Here is a 23306-nt window from a genome sequence, read left to right as displayed (position 1 = left end):
GGGAAAGTGCTGCCCAATGGCAGATCTGGAAACCCTGCAGGAACGCCCCTAGCGGGCGTTTGAACATGGAATCCCTCTCCTCTATTTACCCTCCAAAATGGCGACAAATATTGTCGCTAATTTTGGGGGGCTTTAGCGTGGTGGTGGGGGGGATACAGGCATGTCATGAGGTAGAGAACATGTCTCTGTGCGCCATCTGCCCAACATGGAACCGCCTCGGGTTCTCTTTAAAGAGAACCCGAGGTGGGTTTGAAGAATATTATCTGCATACAGAGGCTGGATCTGCCTATACAGCCCAGCCTCTGTTGCTATCCCAAACCCTCCTAAGGTCCCCCTGCACTCTGCAATCCCTCATAAATCACAGCCACGCTGCTGACAAACAGCTTGTCAGAGCTGGCTGTGTTTATCTCTATAGTGTCAGTCTGCTGCTCTCCCCGCCTCCTGCAGAACTCCAGTCCCCGCCTGCATCCCTTCCCTCCCTGCTGATTGTAGGGAAGGGACGGGGGCAGGGACCGGAGCTATGCAGGAGGCGGGGGAGCAGCTGAGACTGACACTACAGATGTAAACACAGCCTCACAGCATGGCTGTGATTTATGAGGGATTGCAGAGTGCAGGGGGACCTTAGTGGGGTTTGGGATAGCAACAGAGGCTGGGCTGTAAAGGCAGATCCAGCCTCTGTATGCAGATAACATTCTTCAAACACACCTCGGGTTCTCTTTAAAGTGAGATGAAACTCCATATTAACTGAAAGAATAAAGTAATAATTCCAATGAGAAATGACTTATTTAGCCTACCTATCTTGTTGTTCTTTGTGTTTAAAGTCAGATTTAGGAGAAACGTGAAACAAATAAAAAAAAAAAACCTTTCTGCTGGTTTCCATGTTTGCATGATAAGTTTTATATACAGCACAGAGCGAGCCATGTTTTCCAGATGCGGAGCCCTGCTTGTTTGTAGCATAGCAGCTGCTGATCTCTGGTTTGTTGTTGTGTGCAGGACGAGGACAGCCTTGTAGTGGGCACAGCGCAGGGCACCATCTTCCAGTACCAGCTGATAGACGTACAGGAGGGGAAGGCAGAGAAGAAGTGGGTCTGTACGAAGCCGTTCCAGCATCACACCCACGATGTCCGGGCCGTGGCCCACAGCAGCAACTCTCTGATATCCGGGGGTAAGTGTCCTCTCCTAACAGGTCCTCACATTCACTGCATTTCATGTGCTGCTGTTCTAAGAGGCCCTGTCTCCTCTCAGGTGTGGACGGCCATATTGTGGCACGCCCTTTGTTGGAGAAAATACAAGTGAAATCCTATGAAGCTGCTCTGAGGAAGATCACCTTTCCACACGTGAGTGCCAGTCATGGCTGTTAGAAGTGCTGTCTGTGTGAGATCTGCATGTGAGGTTGGTGAATAGGCACATTTGGTGGAGCTGGCATCCGGCCTCACCAGACAATGGGAGCCAGATACAGGCTGACCTGGGATATCTGGCACTGGAGGTCAGAGAGCAGCTGTAAAGCCTGTCCTCATTCACACTGGAAGTGCTGGGAAAGGTTAGGGCTGAGGAGAGTTAGTGCTGACTGGCGCTAGCTAGTGATGTCACTGGAGCTGACACTCCTGTGGATGTCTGATCACTAATCAGCACTATGCCTGCAGCAGGAGATTTAGCTAAGTCAGCCAACACCAGGCTTGTAGCATGAGCTGACCTCAATAAAGGGAACCTTAAAGGGAATCTGAAGTGAAAATAAACTTATGATATAATTTGTATGTGCAGTACTGCTAAGAAATAAAACATTATTAGCACAGATACAAGTCTCATATTGTTTCCCGTACGGAAAGAGTTAAGAAACTTCAGTTATCTATGCAAAAGAGCTTATGTGAGCTCTGCGACTTTATAAAGTCGTGGACAGCACTGTTTTTTGAAGCACTTATCTCAACTGTCTCTCATTGTTTCTTCTTTGTTTATGGTTTTTCTGCAGAGAAAAGTTCAAAGGGTCACTAGCTCTGCTTTGTGAAATCATTTAGAATGCTGAGTGTATTGTGGAAACTGCAATTATTAGAGAACGATGCAATGTTATAAAAAAAGCCATATACCTGAAAATATAAATGTGACACTATTTTCTTTGCTACTAATGTTCTATTAATTATCCGTATTACACAACCAATTCATTATATCATGAGGTTTTTTTCACTTCAGTGTCACTTTGTGACCCAAAGGCAGTCAGTTACCTGGGGCTTCTTCTTCCAGCTTTCTTTAGTCCTTCAGGTCCCTCGATGTCCACCCGATTGCTTGACTGAGCCTTGTCGCGGGCTGCTGCGCATGCGTGGTCCTGGTCTCAATCCCGTGGCCAGGAGTGTTATGTGCATGTGCAGTCGCACATTTTATGACTTGTGCATTTGTAGAACACTACGGGTGATGGGAGCGGGATCGAGGCTAAGGCTGCCAATTAGCCTGCAATGGCACTCAGACAGCCAGCTTTCAGAGGGGCACAGCAGCGGAACGCAGTCTATCGGGATTACACAGAGGGACCTGAAGAACTACAGTGGGATGTATGTAGCAACAGATAAGTTAAAATAACCACCTTTGGGTCTCACTCCAGGTTCCCTTTAAGGACAAAGTAGTAGGAGTTTTCCCTGACATGGCTTTATGCTGGAGTTATTAAGCAGTATTAAATGCCAGGTATCTCTTGTAGTGTGAACTTGCCAGGTCTGGCGGGGGCAGGGCATGGCATGAGTGGGGGAAGGGGCATAGCTAAACTTTAAAAACAGAAATACCTTTTTTAGCAGTGCTAAAATCAAATGAAAGACTTGACAAAACTTAAAACGGAGTTTCAACCAAAATGTTTCGTTTTTATTTTGCCTAGTGCCTAGGTGGGAGTAGACTTATGTCTGTTGAGTTATTCAGTCAGTCCAATTTTGCCTTGAGCTCTATGAATAGACCTCTAGGGGGAGCTCCTTTGCCATGACAGGTGCCGGATGGTTTAGTCACATGGCCAGTGTCTCAGAGGATGGGCAACCTGGTCAGTCATCTGAACATCTGTTCTCAATCTTCCACTCTGGCGGACAGCAGGTGTCATGTGACCAGGGACTGGATCAGTACAGGATTGATGCCAATACAGTCATAAAAGAAACAGCCCTTTAGTTTTCTTTTAACTTGCAAGTGCTTGCATTGCATATGATTACAGAACCATGCTGAGCTTGCTTGTGACAATGTGACTTATTTCAGATCTGATGATGCAGGGTGGTGCATTTAAAACCGGCCCCAGTTGTCTGTCACTATTGCATGAAGCAGATACTGGCCCATCCCTGTGCCTGTACTCTCTTCCTTCTCATGTGTGTCTGGTGTGCTGCTTTATTGCAGCTGCAATACTAACAGAAACCACACTCGCACACAGCAGGGAGGGAGAGAGTACAGGCTCAGTGATGGGGCTGGCTGGCTTCATACAGGTTTTAAATGCGCCACCCTGTACTTTGTTTATAGTGCTCTTGTGTTCTTACTGTCATGATAAATCTTTACCGAAACCATTTGTACATGAATGTGTCTTTCTCTATAGCGCCATCTGGTGTCCTGCGCTCAGGCCTCCGGCTTGCTACTCTTCCAGTTTCCGGAGCACCTGGAGCTGTGGCGGCTGGGCCACACCAACCAATCAGGTTTGTCATGCACTGGGAGGGGATTCTTATAGGGTTGACAATGCATACAATTACTGTGCTACCTATTTAAAGAGTAGAGATCAGCAGCACCACGGAGATGTATTTAAGCTCTTTATTGCAATAGAGAGATAAAGCCCAGGGACAGCGACAGACACTGTTTCGGAGGTGAACTCCTTCCTCAAGCTGTGTAGGCTCACTCAAAAGAGTAACAAACACAAAGGCATTTATATACATTCTCTACAAGGTCACATGGACCAATCAAATATCACTAAAATGAAAGTGAACACCAACATCCAATCATAAAATAGAGCATAATGGCATGAGTAAAAGGGTTCCAGCATCTGTCTAAATTGTATTATTGTCTGGGCTCCGGATCAGATTTCCCCTTTGAGTGTAAGCTCTTGAGCCAAAATAATGACTGCAATAAAAGAGGGACAGAAGACCTGCAAAGTTTTAATCCTTCCCTCTGAGGTTTGTGTTTCCTGTAATTCTGGAGTGATTGTTTTCTTGCTTTATTCTCAGGAAAAGATGGAGATATTCTTCCCATAGAGCAAGAGCCAGAGCTCCTTCTGCAGCTGAAGAAGAAGGTAACACCACTAGGTGGCGGCACTGAGTCCCGTTCATTTGCTGATATAGTGGAAAAATGTTGGCAGTTTTTAAATGCACCATTATAAAGCCAGAATCTGAAGTCTGCAGGAGTATGGGAACACTCCTACCACAATCTGATTCTGAGTATCAATATATTGTCCAGTACTAATAGACTATTTGGAGTTAGCCTGGCCACATGGAAATCTATACTGTCTTCTGCCATTGGGAGGAGCTCTGCTTTAAAGCGGTATTGTCACCATAAAAATCAAATTTCAACAGCAACTGGTCTGAGTGTATTACGTGATAAAGATGCTAATCCTGCATTCAAAACTTGCAAAACTTTTTCTGCTGTTATGGTTTGGAGTTATCACATACTTTAGGAGCACTGGCCCTTTAGCAGTCAGTGCCAAACAGTTGAATGCTGGGGGTTCTTATCTTTTATATATTTCTCCTCTTCCATTTATTTCCCTGCCTAGCTTCTTATCTGAAACACCTCTGCTCACTTGTGTTTACAAGAAAGGCTGAGGTGACTCAGCGATTGGAGGAGAAAAGAAAAAAAAAGACAGTGCAGTTCCTAGTATACACCTCAGTGGGAGTGTCTGAAGACTCTGGGAGGAGGGCAGCTAATGAGTACACAATGAGCAAGAGAAGGGAGGGGGGAAACAAGAGTCAGGGAGGATATGATGTCAGCATTAGCTTAGCAAGATGGCCACTGCCTAGAATAGGATTTTCTGCTTTTCCTTCGTAAAATTCACAGGAATCATTACGTGGATAGCACAATACATCTGTTATGTAAGTAGGAGTAGTATTTATCTACTTATATATGTTTTTTATTTCTAGGTTAGCATGGGTGTCGTTTGTTCTTTAAAGGACAGCTGAAGTGAGAGGAATATGGAGGTTGCCATATTTATCATCTTGTCTCAATCACCCACTTGAAACAATATGCAGATAATCCAGTCAGACTTCAGTCAGAAACACCTGATCTGCTGCATGCTTGTTAAGGGTCTACCCTAAAAGTGTTAGAGGCAGAGAATCACCAGGACAGCCAGGCAATGTGCATTGTTTAAAAGGAAATACATATGTCAGCCTCCACATCTCTCTCACCTCAGGTGCTCTTTTTAACAGATCTTTAATTTGAAGTGAAGAGGCAAATTATAATTTTCATGGTGGGCTGTGCTCTCATTGGCTGTTTAGGTTTAGGGACCGGAGGAAATACTCTAGCGCACTTCACCTATTGGCTGGATGGAGGATGGTGGGCTGTGCTCTCATTGGCTGTTGGGGACCGGAGGAAATACTCTGGCGCACTTCATGTATTGGTTGGATGGGGGATGGTGGGCTGTGCTCTCATTGGCTGTTTGGGACCAGAGGAAATACTCTGGTGCACTTCATGTATTGGCTGGATGGGGGATGGTGGGCTGTGCTCTCATTGGCTGTTTGTGTTTAGGGACCGGAGGAAATACTCTGGAGCACTAACCTATTGGCTGGTTGGGGGATGGTGGGCTGTGCTCTCATTTGCTGTTGGGGACCGGAGGAAATACTCTGGCGCACTTCATGTATTAGTTGGATGGTGGATGGTGGGCTGTGCTCTCATTGGCTGTTTGTGTTTAGGGACCAGAGGCCATACGATGTAGCTGTATCTCCCGCTGCGGCTCCTGGATGTCATACGCCACCTCCTCTTCTCTCTACCTACACCAGCTGAACTACGAGAACAACAATATCAGTCTCCGCAGGGTGAGTGTCTTGCCTGTGTCTATACCATCATATTATATATGTACTGTGCAGCGCTGTGAGGACCAACCAATAGGATTCCAGCCATCATTCTTTAAGTGTAGATGAGCATGAAGGAAATTAAAAGATTTGGTTGGCTGTCACAAATGACACTTTTATTTGGCATTTAACTGTGATATTGCCACATTCATTTTTTATGAAGAGATTAAGGCTGTAATACATGTGGTGACAATTTGGCTTCTTAGCGTGTAGTGAAGAGTGGGAGAAGCCACCAGGGGGCGCTGTGGTTGGTATGGAGGCTCCCTGGTGCACCTATGTCTCTGTGGTGTGACATGGCCATAGACAGCAGTCCGTCTTCTCTGGGTATTAATCTGACATTTTCTATTTACCCCACGCAGGTTTCTAAAGTCCCACAGCCACCAGGGGGAGCGCTACAGCTGCTCTTCTCTCCAGACTCCACACGGCTCTACGCTGGCTCCGAGAGGGGCAGCATTCACATTCTGGAGCTGTCCGGAGGCTCCTGCAGTCTCAAAGACACCCTCCAGCCACCAGCAGGTACGTGCCATGTATGGATCGGGGAAGACCATATGAAAGACATTACGACTGATTTATTACAGCTAGTGCAAAAGTGACAAGACAAATAACATTTATATTGCGCTTTTCTCCTGACGGACCCAAAGCGCCAGAGCTGCAGCCACTAGGACGTGCTCTATAGGCAGTAGCAGTGTTAGGGAAACTTGCCTAAGGTCTCCTACTGAATAGGTGTTGGCTTACTGAACAGGCAGAGCCGAGATTCGAACCCAGGTCGCCTGTGTCAGAGGCGGAGCCCTTAACCATTACACTATCCAGCCACTGCTGGAGAAATGATGTGGTGGCCCAGGGCAGCCTATCAGAATCCTTATTTCATTTAAAAGGTACCTTAAAGTCATTGGGAACCGCTTTATAAAATAGCTCTGTGTCCTACTGAGCCCTCCCTCTCCTCTCGCGGTGCTGCGCTGTCCCCAGAAGCAGTATTTGACTAAATTGGTAAAATACTGTTCCTTCCACCGGCGAAGGTGACTTCAGAAAGTCTTCGGGAGCCCGAGTACTCCTGAAGATGGGCCGCTCCATACTGCGCACGTGCGCGAGCGCCCTCTATCGTGCATGCGCAGTATGGAGCCGCCGGGAAGACTCTGCTCCCGAAGACTTCCGAAGTCCCCCGCGGTGGGGGATTTGAACAGGGGAGTCAGCGCTGCACCGAGGGCACCGGCAGAGGAGATGGGAGCCTCATTAGAACCCAGAGCCTTCCCTCTCCTTAGGTAAGTATGTGGTTTCTTTTTTTATAAAGTGGTTCCCAATGACTTTAAGTGGAATTAAGTTGCCCAGTTACCTGTGGCTTCTTTTAGCACCCTATTGTACATCAGGTCCCTAGCTGTCTTTACGCTCTGATCCGTTCAGCAGCCGCACCCCTCTGCAATAATATTACTTCTTAGGTAAATGCCCTGTCTGTAGGAGGCTGGATACCAAGAACTTTACTCCTCTTTTAACCACTTGAGGACAACAGGCTTACACCTCCCTAGTGACCAGGTTATTTTTCACAATTCAGTGCTCTGTAGCTTTAATAGCTCGCTGCAGAGCCATATAACTTAGCACACAAATGAATCTCTCCCCCCCCCCCCCCCCCCTTCCTTTCCTGCCCACCAACAGAGCTTTCTGCCAGTGGGCTCTGATCTCTGCTGCAGGACTTTTTCTTTCAATAAAAATTACTTTTTTCCCTTTGTCCCCTCCCTCCTCCTGACAGCCAATCAGGGTGATCCTCTCTCATAGGCATCAGCCTATGAGAAGTGATCGCGATCGGAGACGCTCCAGGGGACAGCCGAGTGACGTGGCTGTCCCCAGTACAGTCCCGCAGTAGATCGTATCGCTGTACAATGTAAATAGACGGCGGTTTTGTCTCCTAGCGGCCATCACTGCTGGCAGACTGTTGACGGATTGGCGCACACGATCCCTGCTAATCTCCGCCCACCGCTCTTGATGCCTTTCGGTGTTAGACGGCCCTGGGGCTGCCAACTTCCAAACGCCTATCGGTGTAAGCCGGTCGGGAAGGGGTTCATAGATCTCGCTAAACTCCAGATATAGCTGTCTGTATTAGGTGGACACTGTCCAAATGTGTTTACAGTCACTTCAAAGAGACATTCCCTCTGAGTTGCCTCTGAGGGGATCTGGATGCAGCTCATGGTGACTATAGGGGCCCTAGGACTGGTACTTGCTAGAAGAGGACTTGTACCCTCTTTCACTGAAAAGGAGACCTACCCAGAAAATAAGCCCTAGGTGGAATTTTGAGCATGCTTGAAATATAAGCCCTCCCCCAAAAATAAGCCCTAGCGGAAGATAAAGTGGAGCAAGAGGCAGCCACCAAGCAGGGACACAGCGGTGCAGTGCTGATCGAGCACCTGTCCTGTCATCCCAGCACACGGCAGGTGTGTGTACCTGATAAGTACAGTAGCATACCTTCAAATCCAGGAACAGCACATTACAAAGGAACAAGAAATGTTCTGTGACAGACACTTCCTGATAGAAATACAAGACCTCCCCTGAAAATAAGCTCTAGCGAAGTTAGAGGAAGAGGTGCCAAGCAAGCGGGTACATAGTGGTGCAGTGCTGATTGAGCACCTGTCCTGTCATCTCAGCATACAGCAAGGTGATCAGCTGCAGGGGTGACAGGGCAGGTGCCTGATCAGTACAGTAGCGTACCTTCAAATCCAGGAACAGCACAGTACAAAGGAACAAGAAATGTTCTGTTACAGACCCTTCCTGATAGAAATATAAGACTTCCCCTGATAATAAGCCCTAGGACATCTTTGGAAACAAAAATTAATAGTCTCTTATTTTCGAGGAAACACGGTAGCAGTCAGTGGTATGAAGAATGGGTGTTCAGGTTGTTACATTTGTACTGTAAGGTTGAAAGCACAGGGGAACAGGTAATGGGGTGGTACTGTGGAATTTCACAAATAATGTTTGGTGATAAATGAAATGCAATTAAGCTGACCAATCACTGTGTCCCCAGCTTCCTCCCATCCTGTCCACCTCCTAGCGGCCAGCAAAGATGGCTCCCTGCTAGCGGCAGCGTCTGCCAATTCTCAGATCGATGTCTATAATGTGAAGGATATGAAGGTAAGCCATACTGGCAGCACAGATCTGTGTTCTGATCTCACACATCTGCTTATGTTCTGTTCTGCTATAGAACTGCTATACAATGTATTCTGTATTAGTTTTATGCATTCTTTTACTGGTTCATCGTTGATATACTTCTATACGATACTACTATTATTATTTAGTATTTTATATAGCACCAATGTCTTCACAGCACTATACAGAGTATGTAGTCTTGTCACTCACTGTCCCTCAGGGGGACATATGTATCTAGGGCCAATTTAGGGGGAAGACCATTAACTTATAGGTATGTTTTGCGGGATGTGGGAGGAAACCGGAGTACCCCGAGGAAACCCACGCAGACACGGGGAGAACATACAAACGCCGTGTAGATAGTGCCCTGGCTGGGATTCAAACTGTGGACCCCGTGCTGCTAGGCTACGGTGCTAACCACTGCACCACCGTGCTATTAGTTGCATGTCCTATTACGGGTCAGTAACTTATGCCTAGTGTTGGTGTTTGAATTCAGTACAGTGAATTTGAACACCTGAATACTCCCGACTGCCGCTGTTCAGCACCCAAATGAGCGGACAGGGTCAGGAAGAGTTCACTCCTCCTGACCCTCTCCGCTCATTTCAGTGCTGAACAGTGGCGGTCGGGAGTATTCGGGTGTTCAAATTCAAACACTAACACTGCTCATGGCTAGCGCTCTCACCCCTCTGCCTGGATTTCCAGTCTAGATCATATCTGCATGGACTTTGTATGTTCTTCCAATGTTTTGTCTTTTCATCCTACATTCCAAAAACATAGTGATAAGTCCAGACTCGCACAGTTGCGATTCATTTGTCCTTGAAACTATTTGGGGACATGAGTAGCTCTGAAGAGCTGTTCAACACAATTGGTCGAAAAGATTTAGCGGTGGACAACGGAGGAATGACGGGCCGGACAACAGGAAGGCTCTATACTATCCAGGGCCTTACCTCTCATATAAGAATCAAACCTGAACATCACTTCACTGTCCCTTTACACTGCAATGACAATTGCTAATGAGACTTAAAGGGAACCTAAACTGAGGAGGATATGGATTTTGTCCTTTTAAAATAATACCAGTTGCCTGACTCTCCTGCTGATCCTGTGTCTCTAATACTTTTAGCCACAGCCCCTGAACAAGCATGCAGATAAGGTGCTCTGACTGAAGCCTGACTGGATTAGCTGCATGCTTGTTTCAGGTGTGTGATTTAGCCACTACTGCAGCCAATGAGATCAGCAGGACTGCCAGGCAACTAGTATTGTTTAAAAGGAAACATCCATAATCCCTCTCAGTTTAGGTTTCCTTTAATTTGGCCACTTTCTGGACACATGATGCGGGGTATAATATCATGTATTTGGTAGTATGGCAGCCTCGGCTCTTGGCTTTCGGAGACTATCCCCTCACCCCCATCCTTCCGGAACCTGTATGAGCCAAAACCAATTCTGGGTACAACTCCCTGTTGTACTTGGCTAAATAAATGATTCTGATTTCTTTCCCATGAGAAAGTGTGTGAAATCATTGATAGTTCTGGGCATCTTTTGTAGCAGTAATATTGGGAATCTTGGCTACACGGGAAGCAGCTTCCATCTGTAATGAGTGTCTGTCTGTTTCTCTGCAGTATGTGTGCTCCGTCCCCCAGTACAACTCTCCGCCTACAGCGATTCGTATCCACCCATCCACCAATAACCTGGTGATCGCCCACGCCGACCAACACGTAAGTTGATTAGAGATATTAATTCAGTTATTTTTGTACCTAAAACTGGAATAAACTTTTTTTTAAAGGACCACTCTAGCGAAAAAAGTAAGCGGCTAAAATCTGACAGGTTTTGGACTAGTCCATCTCCTCATGGGGGAATTCTCTGAGTTTACTTTGTTTTCAAAAGCATTTCCTTAATGGCAGTGTAACTGCCAAAATAGTAAGATACCAGCCAGCCTCCCTCCTCACTATTTTGTAGTTAGACTTAGCAACTGCAGTTCAGGAAATGCTTTTGAAAACAAAACAAAAAAAACCCTGAGAATACCCCATGAGGAAACAGACTAGTCTAAAACCTGTTGGTTATGTCAGATTTTAACTGGGACATTATCCCTGCATGCCTGTCAAGAGACAGGCAGCCTATTGGGCCAATCAAAGTGCGGGGATAATGTCCTTTAAAGTGATTGGACCCGCAGGGGCTCAGGGCAGGACGAGTGGAGCTCTCGTCATTGGCAATTAGCAGGCATAAGTTTGTAGCGCTCACTGTGCTACTCAGATAAGGCACGCTATTTGTTATAGTGAATCAACCCCTACATGTGATTGGTTGATTTTGGTCATTGCTGGAAAGTGGATTGTGATTGGATGGTTTGGTCATTACAGGAGAGTTCATTTTGGTAAAGTTAAATGTGATTGATTGGTCCGTTTGGTCATTGCAGGAGAGTACAAAGTGATTGGTTGGTTTGCTGGCTGCACCGCCGCACACTTGTGTTATGTGTCCTCCACCCATGTGTGACATTTGCTTGGCAGGTTGTGGAGTTCGATATCGCCCATAAACAGTACACAGACTGGAGCAGGAAGGTCCTGCAGCACGGCCTTCATCGTGATTGGCTGGAGAGAGACACGCCTATCACCGGAATCAGCTTTAACCCCTCGAGGCCAGAGCACATCCTCCTGCATGATAATTACATGTTTTGTGTACTGGACAAGTCTCAGGTAAGGGAATGTGACGATTCTCTCTCTAAATCTCATAACTAGAATTTAGAAATTCCATTGGTGATTGCGAGGCAGGAGTACCAGTCACATGTCCATGTTATGTACTTAGGCCAAATGGCCAAAAACATCAAAGAAATTCACATAAATGCCGGCCTATTGTTTACCTTCATCAGAGGACTCCTATAGGTCAACCAATGGGTACATAAAGCCCAGGACAAGACACAGAACATATTGCGCTTTTCTCTGGGTGGACTCAAAGTGCTTAAAGTGAACCAGAGACGAAGCATCCTCATGTATTTTGCCATATATATCAGTGGGAACATTAGAAAAAACGCCTACCCTGCTATCTGTTTCATTCTTCACTGCTCAGCCTGCTTCTAATCAGCCCTGATAAAATACCCGACTGAGCATTCAGTCTGGCTTTGCTCAGGAATCATTATAGCTGAGTCATTATAGCAGAGCCAGAAGGGGGCAGGCTTGGGCTTGAAAAGACATCAGAGAAGACAGACTCAGCTATAATGATTCCTGAGCAAAGCCAGACTGAATGCTCAGTCGGGGATTTTATCAGGGCTGATTAGAAGCAGGCTGAGCAGTGAAGAATGAAACAGAGAGCAGGGTAGGTGTTTTCCTTAATGTTCCCACTTATATATTTGGTAAAATACATGAGGGTGCTTCCTCTCTGGTTCACTTTAAGCTGCAGCCACCAGGGGGCGTTCTCAGTAGGCAGTAGAAGTGTTAGGGAGTCTTGCCCAAGGTTTCCTACTGAATAGGTGCTGGCTTACTGAACAGGAAGAGCCGAGATTCAAACCCAGGTCTCCTGTGTCAGAGGCAGAGCCCTTAACCAGTACACTATACAGTAGCCAGTTAGACAAGGGAATGTAAGTAGTATAGAGGCACCAAGTACAACTTACAGGCCTACAAATGGTGTAAACTGTATAATGGCCCCATGTGGGATACCAGCACGGTATACCTGTGACTGTACAGGGCTGGCATAGCTGTGCTGACATTCCACGCTGAGCCCCGATCTAGTTGTCATCAGTGCTCAGGTCACTAGGCACACATTGCTCTAGACTAGAGCATACATGTCAAACTCTGGACCGTGGGCCAAATCTGTCCCTCAGAGCGACTCAATTTGGCCCTCAAGTGGTTTCCCCACTTTGCATTATGTTTGGCCCACTCTAGGCCACCAGAAAAACTATATTGGAGGTGAGGCCCTAGAACACCAGGGAAGCCATATGGGGGGGGGGAGCACAAAACGCTAGGGAACTGTATAGGGGAGGGTGGACCACTAGACACCAGGGAACTGTTTAGGGGTTGGGGGGGGGGGGGGGCATTAGACACCTGGAAACTTTTTATAAGGGAGGAAGGTGGCCAGTAGACTGTGATGTTGGCCTACAAATAGGACCCAGAGCTCAATTTCGGCTCACTTTGTATTTGAGTTTGACATCCCTGCTCTAGAGGGTGTGTGGGCTTATCTGCAGAGTGTAAGACGGTCATTCGAGTTTGTGGGCTGAATATCTGCAGTCTATGGCCAGCTTCATTAAGGCTGCTTTAACAGTGGGGCGTTAAAGTCCCACGTTACAGCAGCCAGTAACGCAGCCTAACTCACAGCACTGTAAAATCAATGTGCTGTTCACAGTGCACACCTTGCGTTACATAGTAACACAGCACATTAGTGCTGCATGCTGTACGTTATACTGGGCTAAGCCACGTTAGACTGCTTGCACATGCTCAGTAATGTTGGAGGAGGAGGTCCCCCCTCCTCCTCTGCGGCCAGCCACATGGCTAATTAATATTCACTGCACTGTGGTGACTGGTGGTGGGACTCATAGTGTTGTCCGGATCATGAACGAATCGTTCATTTGATCCGGATCTTTTTTGTGAGTCGAATCATCCGGATCATCAGAAAGAAAGATTTGGTTCACAGTGGATGTCTGTCTGGAAGAAACAGGAACATACAGAATGTACAGTGCAGGGAAAGTCCTGTCCTGCTAGTCATTTCACCCAGTCTGCTTCCCTAGTAAAATTATTCAAATGATTTGGTTCAAAGATTCGGATCTTTTCAATGATCCGATTCAAATGATCCGAATGTTTAAAAAGATCCGGACTTCCTATCACTAACCTGGAGCGGCTGCCGTGAGAGCTGCATAACGCGGCTCTATGTAGCGTCCTCCTTCAACACCACCATGCGTTGTGTTAGGGGCACGTTATGCGACCATAACGTCCCTTAAAACGCAACGTCTTGGTGGGAAAGTAGCCTAAAGGTTCCGTCCATTGTCTGGTGATTGTTGTGTAAAGGTCTCTCTCTCTCCACAGCCCCTCCCGGATGACAACACCTTCCTCCTGGCCAATCAGAAAGCACTGAAGCATCTCTCAGTCCGCGCACGGAGGAGTCGGACGCATGCCTTTAAGATCACCAGGAAGTACCAGGTAGAGAGAGATGAGATGTTATCTCAGTCCTGTGTACATCTGTTACTTCTCTGCGTAGAATTCTAGCAATCATGCAAAGTGTATGCAGCTTGGAATTCTGCCAATCAAATCACTCCTGACTACCGGTATATCGATTAGCCCAATTCAAAGCTTCCTGCTCTATGCATTTAAAGCCAGAGGTTACCTATTTAAAAATAAAAAAGTCAGATACTCACCTAAGGAGAGGGAAGGCTCGGTCCTAATGAGCCTTCCCTCTCCTCTCCCGGTGCCCTCGGTGCTGCGCTGGCTCCCCCGTTCGCGTCCGCTGCCGCAGGGACTTCGGAGGTCTTCAGGAGCACTCGGGCTTCCGAAGACGGGCCGCTCCATACTACGCACGCGCGAGTGTGTCATAGAGGGCGCTCGCGCATGCGTAGTATGGAGCGGCCGCGTCATCGGGAGCCCGAGTGATCCCGAAGGCTTCCGAAACATCCCTTCGCCTGCGGAAGTGGCAGTATTTGACCGAACTGGTCGAATACTTCCACGGGGGATCCTGTGTGGAACCGGGCACCGGGAGAGTAGAGGGAAGGCTCATTAGGACCGAGCCTTCCCTCTCCTTAGGTATCTGACTTTTAGATTTTTTAAATAGGTAAACATTCACTTTAATCTGCATGCTGGAATATATTTGCGTCTCACTTATAATGATGGCAGTCAGCTGAGTGCCAGAACAGAAAAGTGATGACATTTTTCTGCTGGTCAGATGATTGTCGTACATAAAGAGAACCAGAGATGGAGCACCCTCTTGTATTTTACCTTATAAATCAGTGGGAACATGACAGTAAACACCTAATCTGCTCTTTGTTTCATTGTTCTCTGTTTAATCTGCCTGTTATCACCTCTGATAAGAATCCCCGACTGAGCACTCAGTCTGGCTTTGCTATGGAAAGATTATAGCTGAGTCTGTCTTCTCTGGTGTCTTTTCAAGCCCAAGCCTGCCCCCTTGTGGCTCTGCTATAATGACTCAGCTATAATTATTCCCTGCAAAGCCAGACTGAATGCTCAATCCAGGTTTCTTATCACAGCTGATAACAGACACTTTTAGCAGTGAGGATGAAACAGAGAGTATGGTAAGTGTTTTCTCTAATGTTCTTACTGATATATATGGTAAAATACACAAGGGTGCTTCGTCTCTGGTTCCCTTTAAGGGGTTTTTGATTGTGCCAATAAAGTGATTATTGTTCTATGTATAAGGCTGTGATCCTCATATTTTCAAGTTAGTATATTCCTCCCCTGATGTGCGTCCTCTAAACCTTGGTGCGTCTTATGGTCCACAAAATACAGAACCTACCACCAAAGCGGGTGGTTTTGGCGCATGGAACTCACCGGCGGGAGCAGAAACCCAGCGCCCCATAACCAGGGATGAGCTCCGGATCAAATTCGGATGAGTTTCATTTGGATTTCATCCTCTAATTAGTGCCCCTGAGCGGGTGTGTGTGGAGGGGGTTAATCTTACCCAGCAGCCTTCTTCTTGAACCCGTCCCACGGCGCCTCCCACGCTGCGTTCCAATCCACGTCACGTGACTACTATGCTTCCTCCTTCAACATGGAAGGAGGAAGTGTTTGTAGTCACGTGACCGCGGCTTGGAACGCAGCGTTGGACGGGTTAAAGAAGAAGGCTGCTGGGTAAGTTTAACCCCCTCCGCACACACCCGCTCAGGTGCACTAATTAGGAGGATGAAATCCAAATGAATCTCATTCGGATTTGATCCGGAGCTCATCCTTGCTCATAGCAGCAATGTTATGGTGCGCGGGGTGCGTAAAGGAAATGTGGGGCTCCAGCGGTCGCCAGACCCCGAATTGCAAAGACTCGGAGGGGGAATAGTATTGAACGCCGCCAGGGAGTGTTGCGGCAGCAGATCCATCAGTCAGCTCGCCCTGCGTCCAGCTCACCAGCGGCGCGACAATACGTACCGGCTCAGTCATTTTATATTACAAACGGTTGAGTCTCGCTGCAGAGATGAGTATGGTGGTTACCTGTTCGCCTGCCACGAGGCCTGTGTCACCTGGTGTGCGCTGGTATCTGACACATGCGCCGTAAGAGGTGCCTCGGTCACATGGCTCCCCAGCTTTCCAGCCTTCTAGCTTCTTTTTAGCCTCTTTTTCGCTTCTTTTTAGTCCCTTGTTACAGCCATCCAGCTGCGGCCCCCCAGCCTCCCAGCCCAGGACCCCACACCACCGCCTGCAGACTCTCCGGAACCCGCACAGCAGAATCTCTTACCTGCCTCCTGGATCTCCACGGAGTCGGCGCCAGTGCCAGGCCTGTCCCCCCATCGGCCGCGGACGGCGGCGCACCGCTCCGGCCCACCACGCTCCAGCGGTGGCTCCGTCCTCCATCCTCGGGCCCAGGATTGCCTCCCGGTCTCAAGCTCCAGCAGCGGCACCATCTCGAAGACTGCTCCCCCCTCCAGCCGCGGACAGCGGCACCCCGCTCCGGCCCCAGGCCCGCCTCCCGGCCAGCAGCGCACCGCTCCGGCCCACCACGCTCCAGCAGCGGCTCCATCCTCAGGCCCAGGATTGCGGCACCCCGCTCGGGCCCCGGGCCAGCCTCCCGGCCGCCACGTTCCAGCAGCGGCTCCATCTTCAGGCCTGCTCGTCCCACCAGCCGCAGTCAGCGGCGCTCCGCTCCGGCCCCAGGCCCGCCTCCCGGACAGCAGCGTACCACCAAGCTCCCAGCAGCGGCACTATCACCAGGCCTGCTCCCCCCTCCACCTCCAGCTGTGGTCAACTGCGCACCTCTCCACGGCAGGGGACAGTAGTAGCAGCACTCCGCTTCGGTCCCAGGCCTGCCTCCCGGACTCCACACTCCAACACCAGCGGCACCTCCTCCAGGCCTGCTTCCCACACCAGCCGCGGCCAGCTGCGCCCTCCTGGCTCGCATGCATGCGGGGGCCCTGGGTCACAGCCCGGGGAGGATGAGTCCCTGGGGTCTTTCACTTCCACTGCCGGTATCCAGCTGACCCTGCACGTGGCTGACACGTGACTGCCCGCAAGCTGCTGCCTACTACCACCAAGGATCTGCACTCCGCAGCCCTGCCTTCCACTCCAGTGACGAGGACATGGTGAGCCTGCCAAATGCATCTACAAATTTATTTATCTATCACTAGCTGTGCCACAGTGATGCACTCTGTGCATGATCCCTCTCGGGGCCACCCCATCTGCGCCTGTTCCCACCTGTGCTTGCTTCCATCTGCGCCACCTCCAGCCTACCCTGCCTGCTGCTCCCCATGCTCTTGTGACTGTACCCAGAAACAATGCCTGCTGCCCGCACCGCCCCCCCAGGCTTCACTGCCCAAGCTGCTGCCCTCCCAGGCAGGAGCGCGGGGGATCCACCCTCACGGGGGACAAAAACCGTACGCTTCCTATCCCGCACCGAACTCCTGGAATGGGAGCCCCTTGTCTGCTGCGAAAGATCAGTTGCAGACACCCTGCGGGAGACAGTCAGCTCCCACATTGCGCTCCTAACTAGTAGCGCCAGGGGCCCAAGGAATCGCCGCCACAGGGGGAGAAGGGCAGGGGCTCGGGTGAGGCTGAAGAGAAGAGGGCTACTCTCCTCCATACCGGCCATACTCCTAGCGAACGTCTGCTCACTCCCAAACAAGGTGGATGAACTGAACTGCTCCTACTGCTCGGCCGCAAACCCTCGCTAAGCAAGAACACCCCTGTGCTCTGCTTCACGGAGACCTGGCTCAACGGAAACGTCCCGGACAACGCTGTACAGATGCCAGGCTACCTCCTCTTCCGAGCAGACCGGGACCGTGACCTCTCCGGGAAAACGAGAGGAGGCGGCATATGCTTCTACATTAACTCCGACTGGTGCACCAACATCTCACTCCTCAGCAAGTTCTGCTCCCCTGACGTTGAACTCATAGCCATCAACTGTAGGCCCAGGTACTCACCTAGGGAGTTCTCCTCCTACATCCTAATAGGAGTCTACATCCCACCGGACTCCGACACCAGGAATGCCCTGAGAACACTGAGCGACTATATCTCGGGCTGGGAAACTGCTTCCCCTGAAGCCCTCATCATCACCCTAGGGGACTTCAACAGCGCAAACCTGCGACAGGAACTGCCCCACTTCCAGCAGCACATCACCTGTCCCACCAGGAACCACAACACCCTGGACAAATGCTACACGGCCCTCAGAAACGCCTACAAGGCCTCTCGAGGCGCTCCCCTAGGGAACTCAGACCACTGCGTGATCCACCTCATCCCCACTTACAGAAGGCAGCTTGAGTCGACGAAGCCCATCACTAGAACTGTTAAAAAGTGGTCCGAGGATGCAAAACTGAGGCTGCAGGCATGTCTGGAATGCACCGACTGGCCAACCCTAAAGGCACCCACCTTGGAGGAATGGTCCGAAAACATCCTCTCCTACGTCCGCTTCTGCGAGGATGCATGCATCCCAACCAAAACCTTCAAAGTCTTCCCAAACGATAAGCCCTGGTTCAACAGCAACCTACGACGTCTCCGGAAGATCAAGGAGGAGGCACACAAGTCGGGCACCCCAGAAGAGTACAGGGAAGCCAGGAATACCCTGAACAGAGAACTGAAAGCAGCAAAAAGGACCTACTCTAATAAGGTAGGACTCAGCCTACAGTCCAACAACTCGCGGGAAGTCTGGAAGGGTCTCAAGGCGGCAACGAACTTCAAACCCCCCCTTCACCAAGCAGCTTCCAGCTCACAACTGGCGGAGGAACTCAACGAGTTCTACTGTAGGTTTGATCTCCAATCCAAGCAGCCTGTGGCCCCAGCATCCCAGTCAGCCCCAGACTTCACGGCATCCGCGACAGAGGATGCCCAGGGCCCCCCAGGGGCCAGTGGAATCCCCGCTCTGACCGCAGTACAGGAAGAGGATGTGCTACGACACCTCCGCAGACTCAATCCCAGGAAAGCCTCGGGCCCGGACGGGGTGTCCTCACTCTGCTTGAGAACCTGCGCAATCCAACTAGCTCCCATCCTCACCTCCCTCTACAACAGATCCTTATCAGAAGGAAAGGTTCCCTCCTGCTTCAAAAGGTCCACAATCATCCCAGTCCCCAAAAAACCAGGGAACACAGAACTCAACAATTTCAGACCCGTGGCCCTGACCCCCATCACCATGAAAGTATTCGAGAGGCTAGTGCTGGCCCAACTGAAGCACTCCACCAGCTCCCTTCTCGAACCACTCCAGTTTGCCTACAGGGAAAACCGATCAGTTGACGATGCCATCAATGTCAGCCTGGCATATATCTCGGAACACCTCGACAGCCCAGGGGCCTATGCTAGAGTCCTTTTCCTGGACTTCAGCTTGGCTTTTAACACCATCTGTCCGAACATTCTGATCAACAACCTTGCGCATCTGGGGGCAGATTCCCTCCTCTGCAGGTGGGTTAAAGACTTGCCAAAGGTCTCCTACTGAAATAGGTGCTGGCTTACTGAACAAGCAGAGCCGAGATTCGAATCCAGGTCTCCTGTGCCAGAGGCTGAGCCCTTAACCATTACACTTTCCAGCCACCACATGCTGCTCACGTGACACGTATGGTGGTTACCTGCTCTCCTGCCACGAGGCCTGTGTCACCTGGTGTGCGCTGGTATCTGACACATGCTGCTCACGTGACACATTGTGCTGGTGAACTGACAAGGCGCAGCTTACGAGATCAAGCCTTGGAGTAGCCAAGCAGGTAAGTATGATACTCACCCAGCACCCACTGTGCCAGCCTCTGCAGGGAAGGGAGGCTACTGCAAACGGTGGCACCCTATACTCTGCAGAGACATGTCCACTGTGTGTCACACCCCCAATTCCCCCCAGTTATCCCACTGGCCAATCAGTTTCAGGTCTACTTTAGTGACTCCATCCCTTCCCTATGATTTCTGTTAGAGGGCGTGCATTTACATTTCAGGGCTGGTGCACACCAAGGGCTTGAGTCACTAAACTGTGATCACTCACATATCACACCTTATCAAAGATATCACACCTTATCAAAGATATCACACCTTATCAAAGTTAACACGCCTTATCAGAGTAGCATAGCGAGCGCTACAAACTTATGCCTGCTAATTGACAATGGCACTCGTCCTGCCCTGAGCCCCTGCGAGTTTGTAGCGCTCGCTATGCTACTCTGATAAGGCGTGTGATATATTTGATAAGGTGTGATATCTCTGATAAGGTGTGATATGAGTTAGCATGGTTTAGTGAATCAAGCCCCAAGAGCGTTTCTGAGCGTTTTTTAAAACGCTTGCGCTTCAAAAACCGCTTGGCTAATGTATTGCAATGGGATGGAGCACACCAGAGCGATGTTATTTTATTTTTTTTTCCCCAAACGCAAACTCTGGTCCTGCAGCATTTCTGCTGATTTCTGAGGCAATTCTGCCTCAATGTTAAGTATAGGAAAGTGGAAAAGCGCTAGATCAGAGCGATTTTTCCAAGCGTTTGTTACAGAAGCTGTTCAGTTCCAGCTCTAATGTAACAAAAAATTAAAAAAAAGCTTCACCAAAAAACGCTCCGAAAATCGCAAGGCATGATTAGAAGATCGCTAAGCACATGCCTAGAATCACCTGGAAAAATCTCTTCAAAAAGCGCTGAGCGTTTGCGATTACACTAGCGCTTTTTGGTGTGCACTGGCCCTAAGTCTGGTCCACATTACAAGCCGCTACTGGAAGTGATGTCATGTGGTAATGTGTGATGACATCATCCCATCTAAGTGACACTGCATTCCATTATTCTCACTTGTATTTTTGATGATTAATGCATAAAATTGTATTTAAAACATTTCCTATCATTTCTCCCCCCAACAGCCGCTGCTCTTCATGGACTTGTTGGAGAATGGTGAGCTGGTTTTGGTGGAGAGACCGATCAGCGATATCCTGGCCCAGCTGCCGCCTCCCATCAAACAGAAGAAATTCGGGACATAAACGTGTGACAGCCGGACTGCCCCCTGCAGTGTGTATTCATATGTATATATGTGTCCTCATGGTGTATTGCCCCTACAGCATAACCAATCCACCTGGACCGCATACCGCACAGAGTCCTCAGCAATGGTGGCTATTGCACCTCCTACAGACGTGTATAGAGCGTGACAGTCCATCGCCATGGCAGCAGAGGCGCTGAACAAGGTTACATGCGAGTTTATGGGATATCGCATCCATTGTGCTCAATGGATTCGGACTTAATAAATTTATAGTATTTCCAAGAGTTCTGTTTGTCTGTTTCTTCCAGCGTGTCGATAGATATCCGGCCACATGCCCAACTATGTGGCCAGGGCTGTGGTAAATACTGGAGGGAGCAGGAATCGGCACACACTGCAGCTGGTTTACTATTAGTAAAGGTACACAGTAACCGCTTATACCATGCATTCTGAGGGTAGCGCAAACTGGCACACACTGCAGCTAGTTTACTATCGGTATAGGCATAGAGTAACCGCTTATACTGTACATATTGGAGGTAGAGATCAGCATACACTGCAGCTAGTTTACTTATCAGTACAGACAGAGTAACAGCTTATAGTGTACATACTGGGGCTAGTAGAGATCAGCACATACTGCAGCTAGATTACTATCAGTACAGACAGAGTAATAGCTTATACTGTACATACTGGAGGTAGAGATCAGCATACACTGCAGCTAGATTACTATCAGTACAGAGAGTAACAGCTTATAGTGTACATACTGGGGCTAGTAGAGATCAGCACATACTGCAGCTAGATTACTATTAGTACAGACAGAGTAATAGCTTATACTGTACATACTGGAGGTAGAGATCAGCACACACTGCAGCTAGATTACTATCAGTACAGAGAGTAACAGCTTATAATGTACAGTGGAGGAAATAATTATTTGACCCCTCACTGATTTTGTAAGTTTGTCCAATGACAAAGAAATGAAAAGTCTCAGAACAGTATCATTTCAATGGTAGGTTTATTTTAACAGTGGCAGATAGCACATCAAAAGGAAAATCGAAAAAATAACCTTAAATAAAAGATAGCAACTGATTTGCATTTCATTGAGTGAAATAAGTTTTTGAACCCCTACCAACCATTAAGAGTTCTGGCTCCCACAGAGTGGTTAGACACTTCTACTTAATTAGTCACCCTCATTAAGGACACCTGCCTTAAAGAGACTCTGAAGCGAGAATAAATCTCGCTTCAGAGCTCATAAATAGCTGCTAAAACGCCGCTATCCCGCGGCTAAACGGGGGTCCCTTCACCCCCAACCCACCCCCCGCAAAAGTGTGTCGTAGAAAGGTCGCAGAATTTCCCTTCCTGGAGGCAGGGCTAACGGCTGCAGCCCTGCCTCCAGTCGCGTCTGTCAGCGGCGCATCGCCGCCTCTCCCCCGCCCCTCTCAGTTAAGGAAGACTGAGAGGGGCGGGGGAGAGGCGGAGATACGCGCTGACAGACGCGCGTGGGGCAGGGCTGCGGCGGTTAGCCCTGCCCCAACCAGGAAGCGCTCCCCGGGTGTATCGAGGGGGATTTGGGGGTGAAGGGACCCCCGTTAAGCCGCGCTATGGCGGCGTTTTAGCAGGGGCACACGTGCCCCTGCTATTTATGAGGTCTGAAGCGAGATTTATTCTCGCTTCAGACTCTCTTTAACTAGTCACCTGTATAAAAGACACCTGTCCACAGAATAAATCAATCAAGCAGACTCCAAACTCTCCAACATGGGAAAGACCAAAGAGCTGTCCAAGGATGTCAGAGACAAAATTGTAGACCTGCACAAGGCTGGAATGGGCTACAAAACCATTAGCAAGAAGCTGGGAGAGAAGGTGACAACTGTTGGTGCGATTGTTCGAAAATGGAAGGAGCACAAAATGACCATCAATCGACCTCGCTCTGGGGCTCCACGCAAGATTTCACCTCGTGGGGTGTCAATGGTTCTGAGAAAGGTGAAAAAGCATCCTAGAACTACACGGGAGGAGTTAGTGAATGACCTCAAATTAGCAGGGACCACAGTCACCAAGAAAACCATTGGAAACACATTACACCGCAATGGATTAAAATCCTGCAGGGCTCGCAAGGTCCCCCTGCTCAAGAAGGCACATGTGCAGGCCCGTCTGAAGTTTGC

General features: G+C 49.0%; 1 protein-coding gene across 2 annotated transcripts in view; it reads left to right on the top strand.

Annotated features, from left to right (window-relative positions):
• UTP4 (UTP4 small subunit processome component) overlaps positions 1–21438 on the top strand; it is a 36967-nt gene extending 15529 nt beyond the window's left edge. The window contains exons 7-17 of one of the 2 annotated variants that reach the window (XM_068259600.1): positions 994–1165; positions 1246–1337; positions 3542–3638; positions 4161–4222; positions 5835–5957; positions 6353–6509; positions 9001–9107; positions 10736–10831; positions 11618–11803; positions 14120–14233; positions 21044–21438. In XM_068259600.1, the coding sequence (XP_068115701.1) occupies positions 994–1165; positions 1246–1337; positions 3542–3638; positions 4161–4222; positions 5835–5957; positions 6353–6509; positions 9001–9107; positions 10736–10831; positions 11618–11803; positions 14120–14233; positions 21044–21160 (1323 nt within the window). In that variant the 3' untranslated portion in view covers positions 21161–21438. Of the gene's footprint in view, positions 1–993; positions 1166–1245; positions 1338–3541; positions 3639–4160; positions 4226–5834; positions 5958–6352; positions 6510–9000; positions 9108–10735; positions 10832–11617; positions 11804–14119; positions 14234–21043 lie in introns of both variants that reach the window. The other variant, XM_068259599.1, reaches the window with a different exon arrangement.
• The last annotated feature ends 1868 nt before the right edge of the window (positions 21439–23306 follow it).

Source organism: Hyperolius riggenbachi, chromosome 11 (assembly GCF_040937935.1).
Source record: "Hyperolius riggenbachi isolate aHypRig1 chromosome 11, aHypRig1.pri, whole genome shotgun sequence".
Taxonomy (NCBI): domain Eukaryota; kingdom Metazoa; phylum Chordata; class Amphibia; order Anura; family Hyperoliidae; genus Hyperolius; species Hyperolius riggenbachi.
The sequence above is the reverse complement of the archived record's forward strand: the minus strand, read 5'-3'. Positions and strand labels throughout refer to the sequence as shown.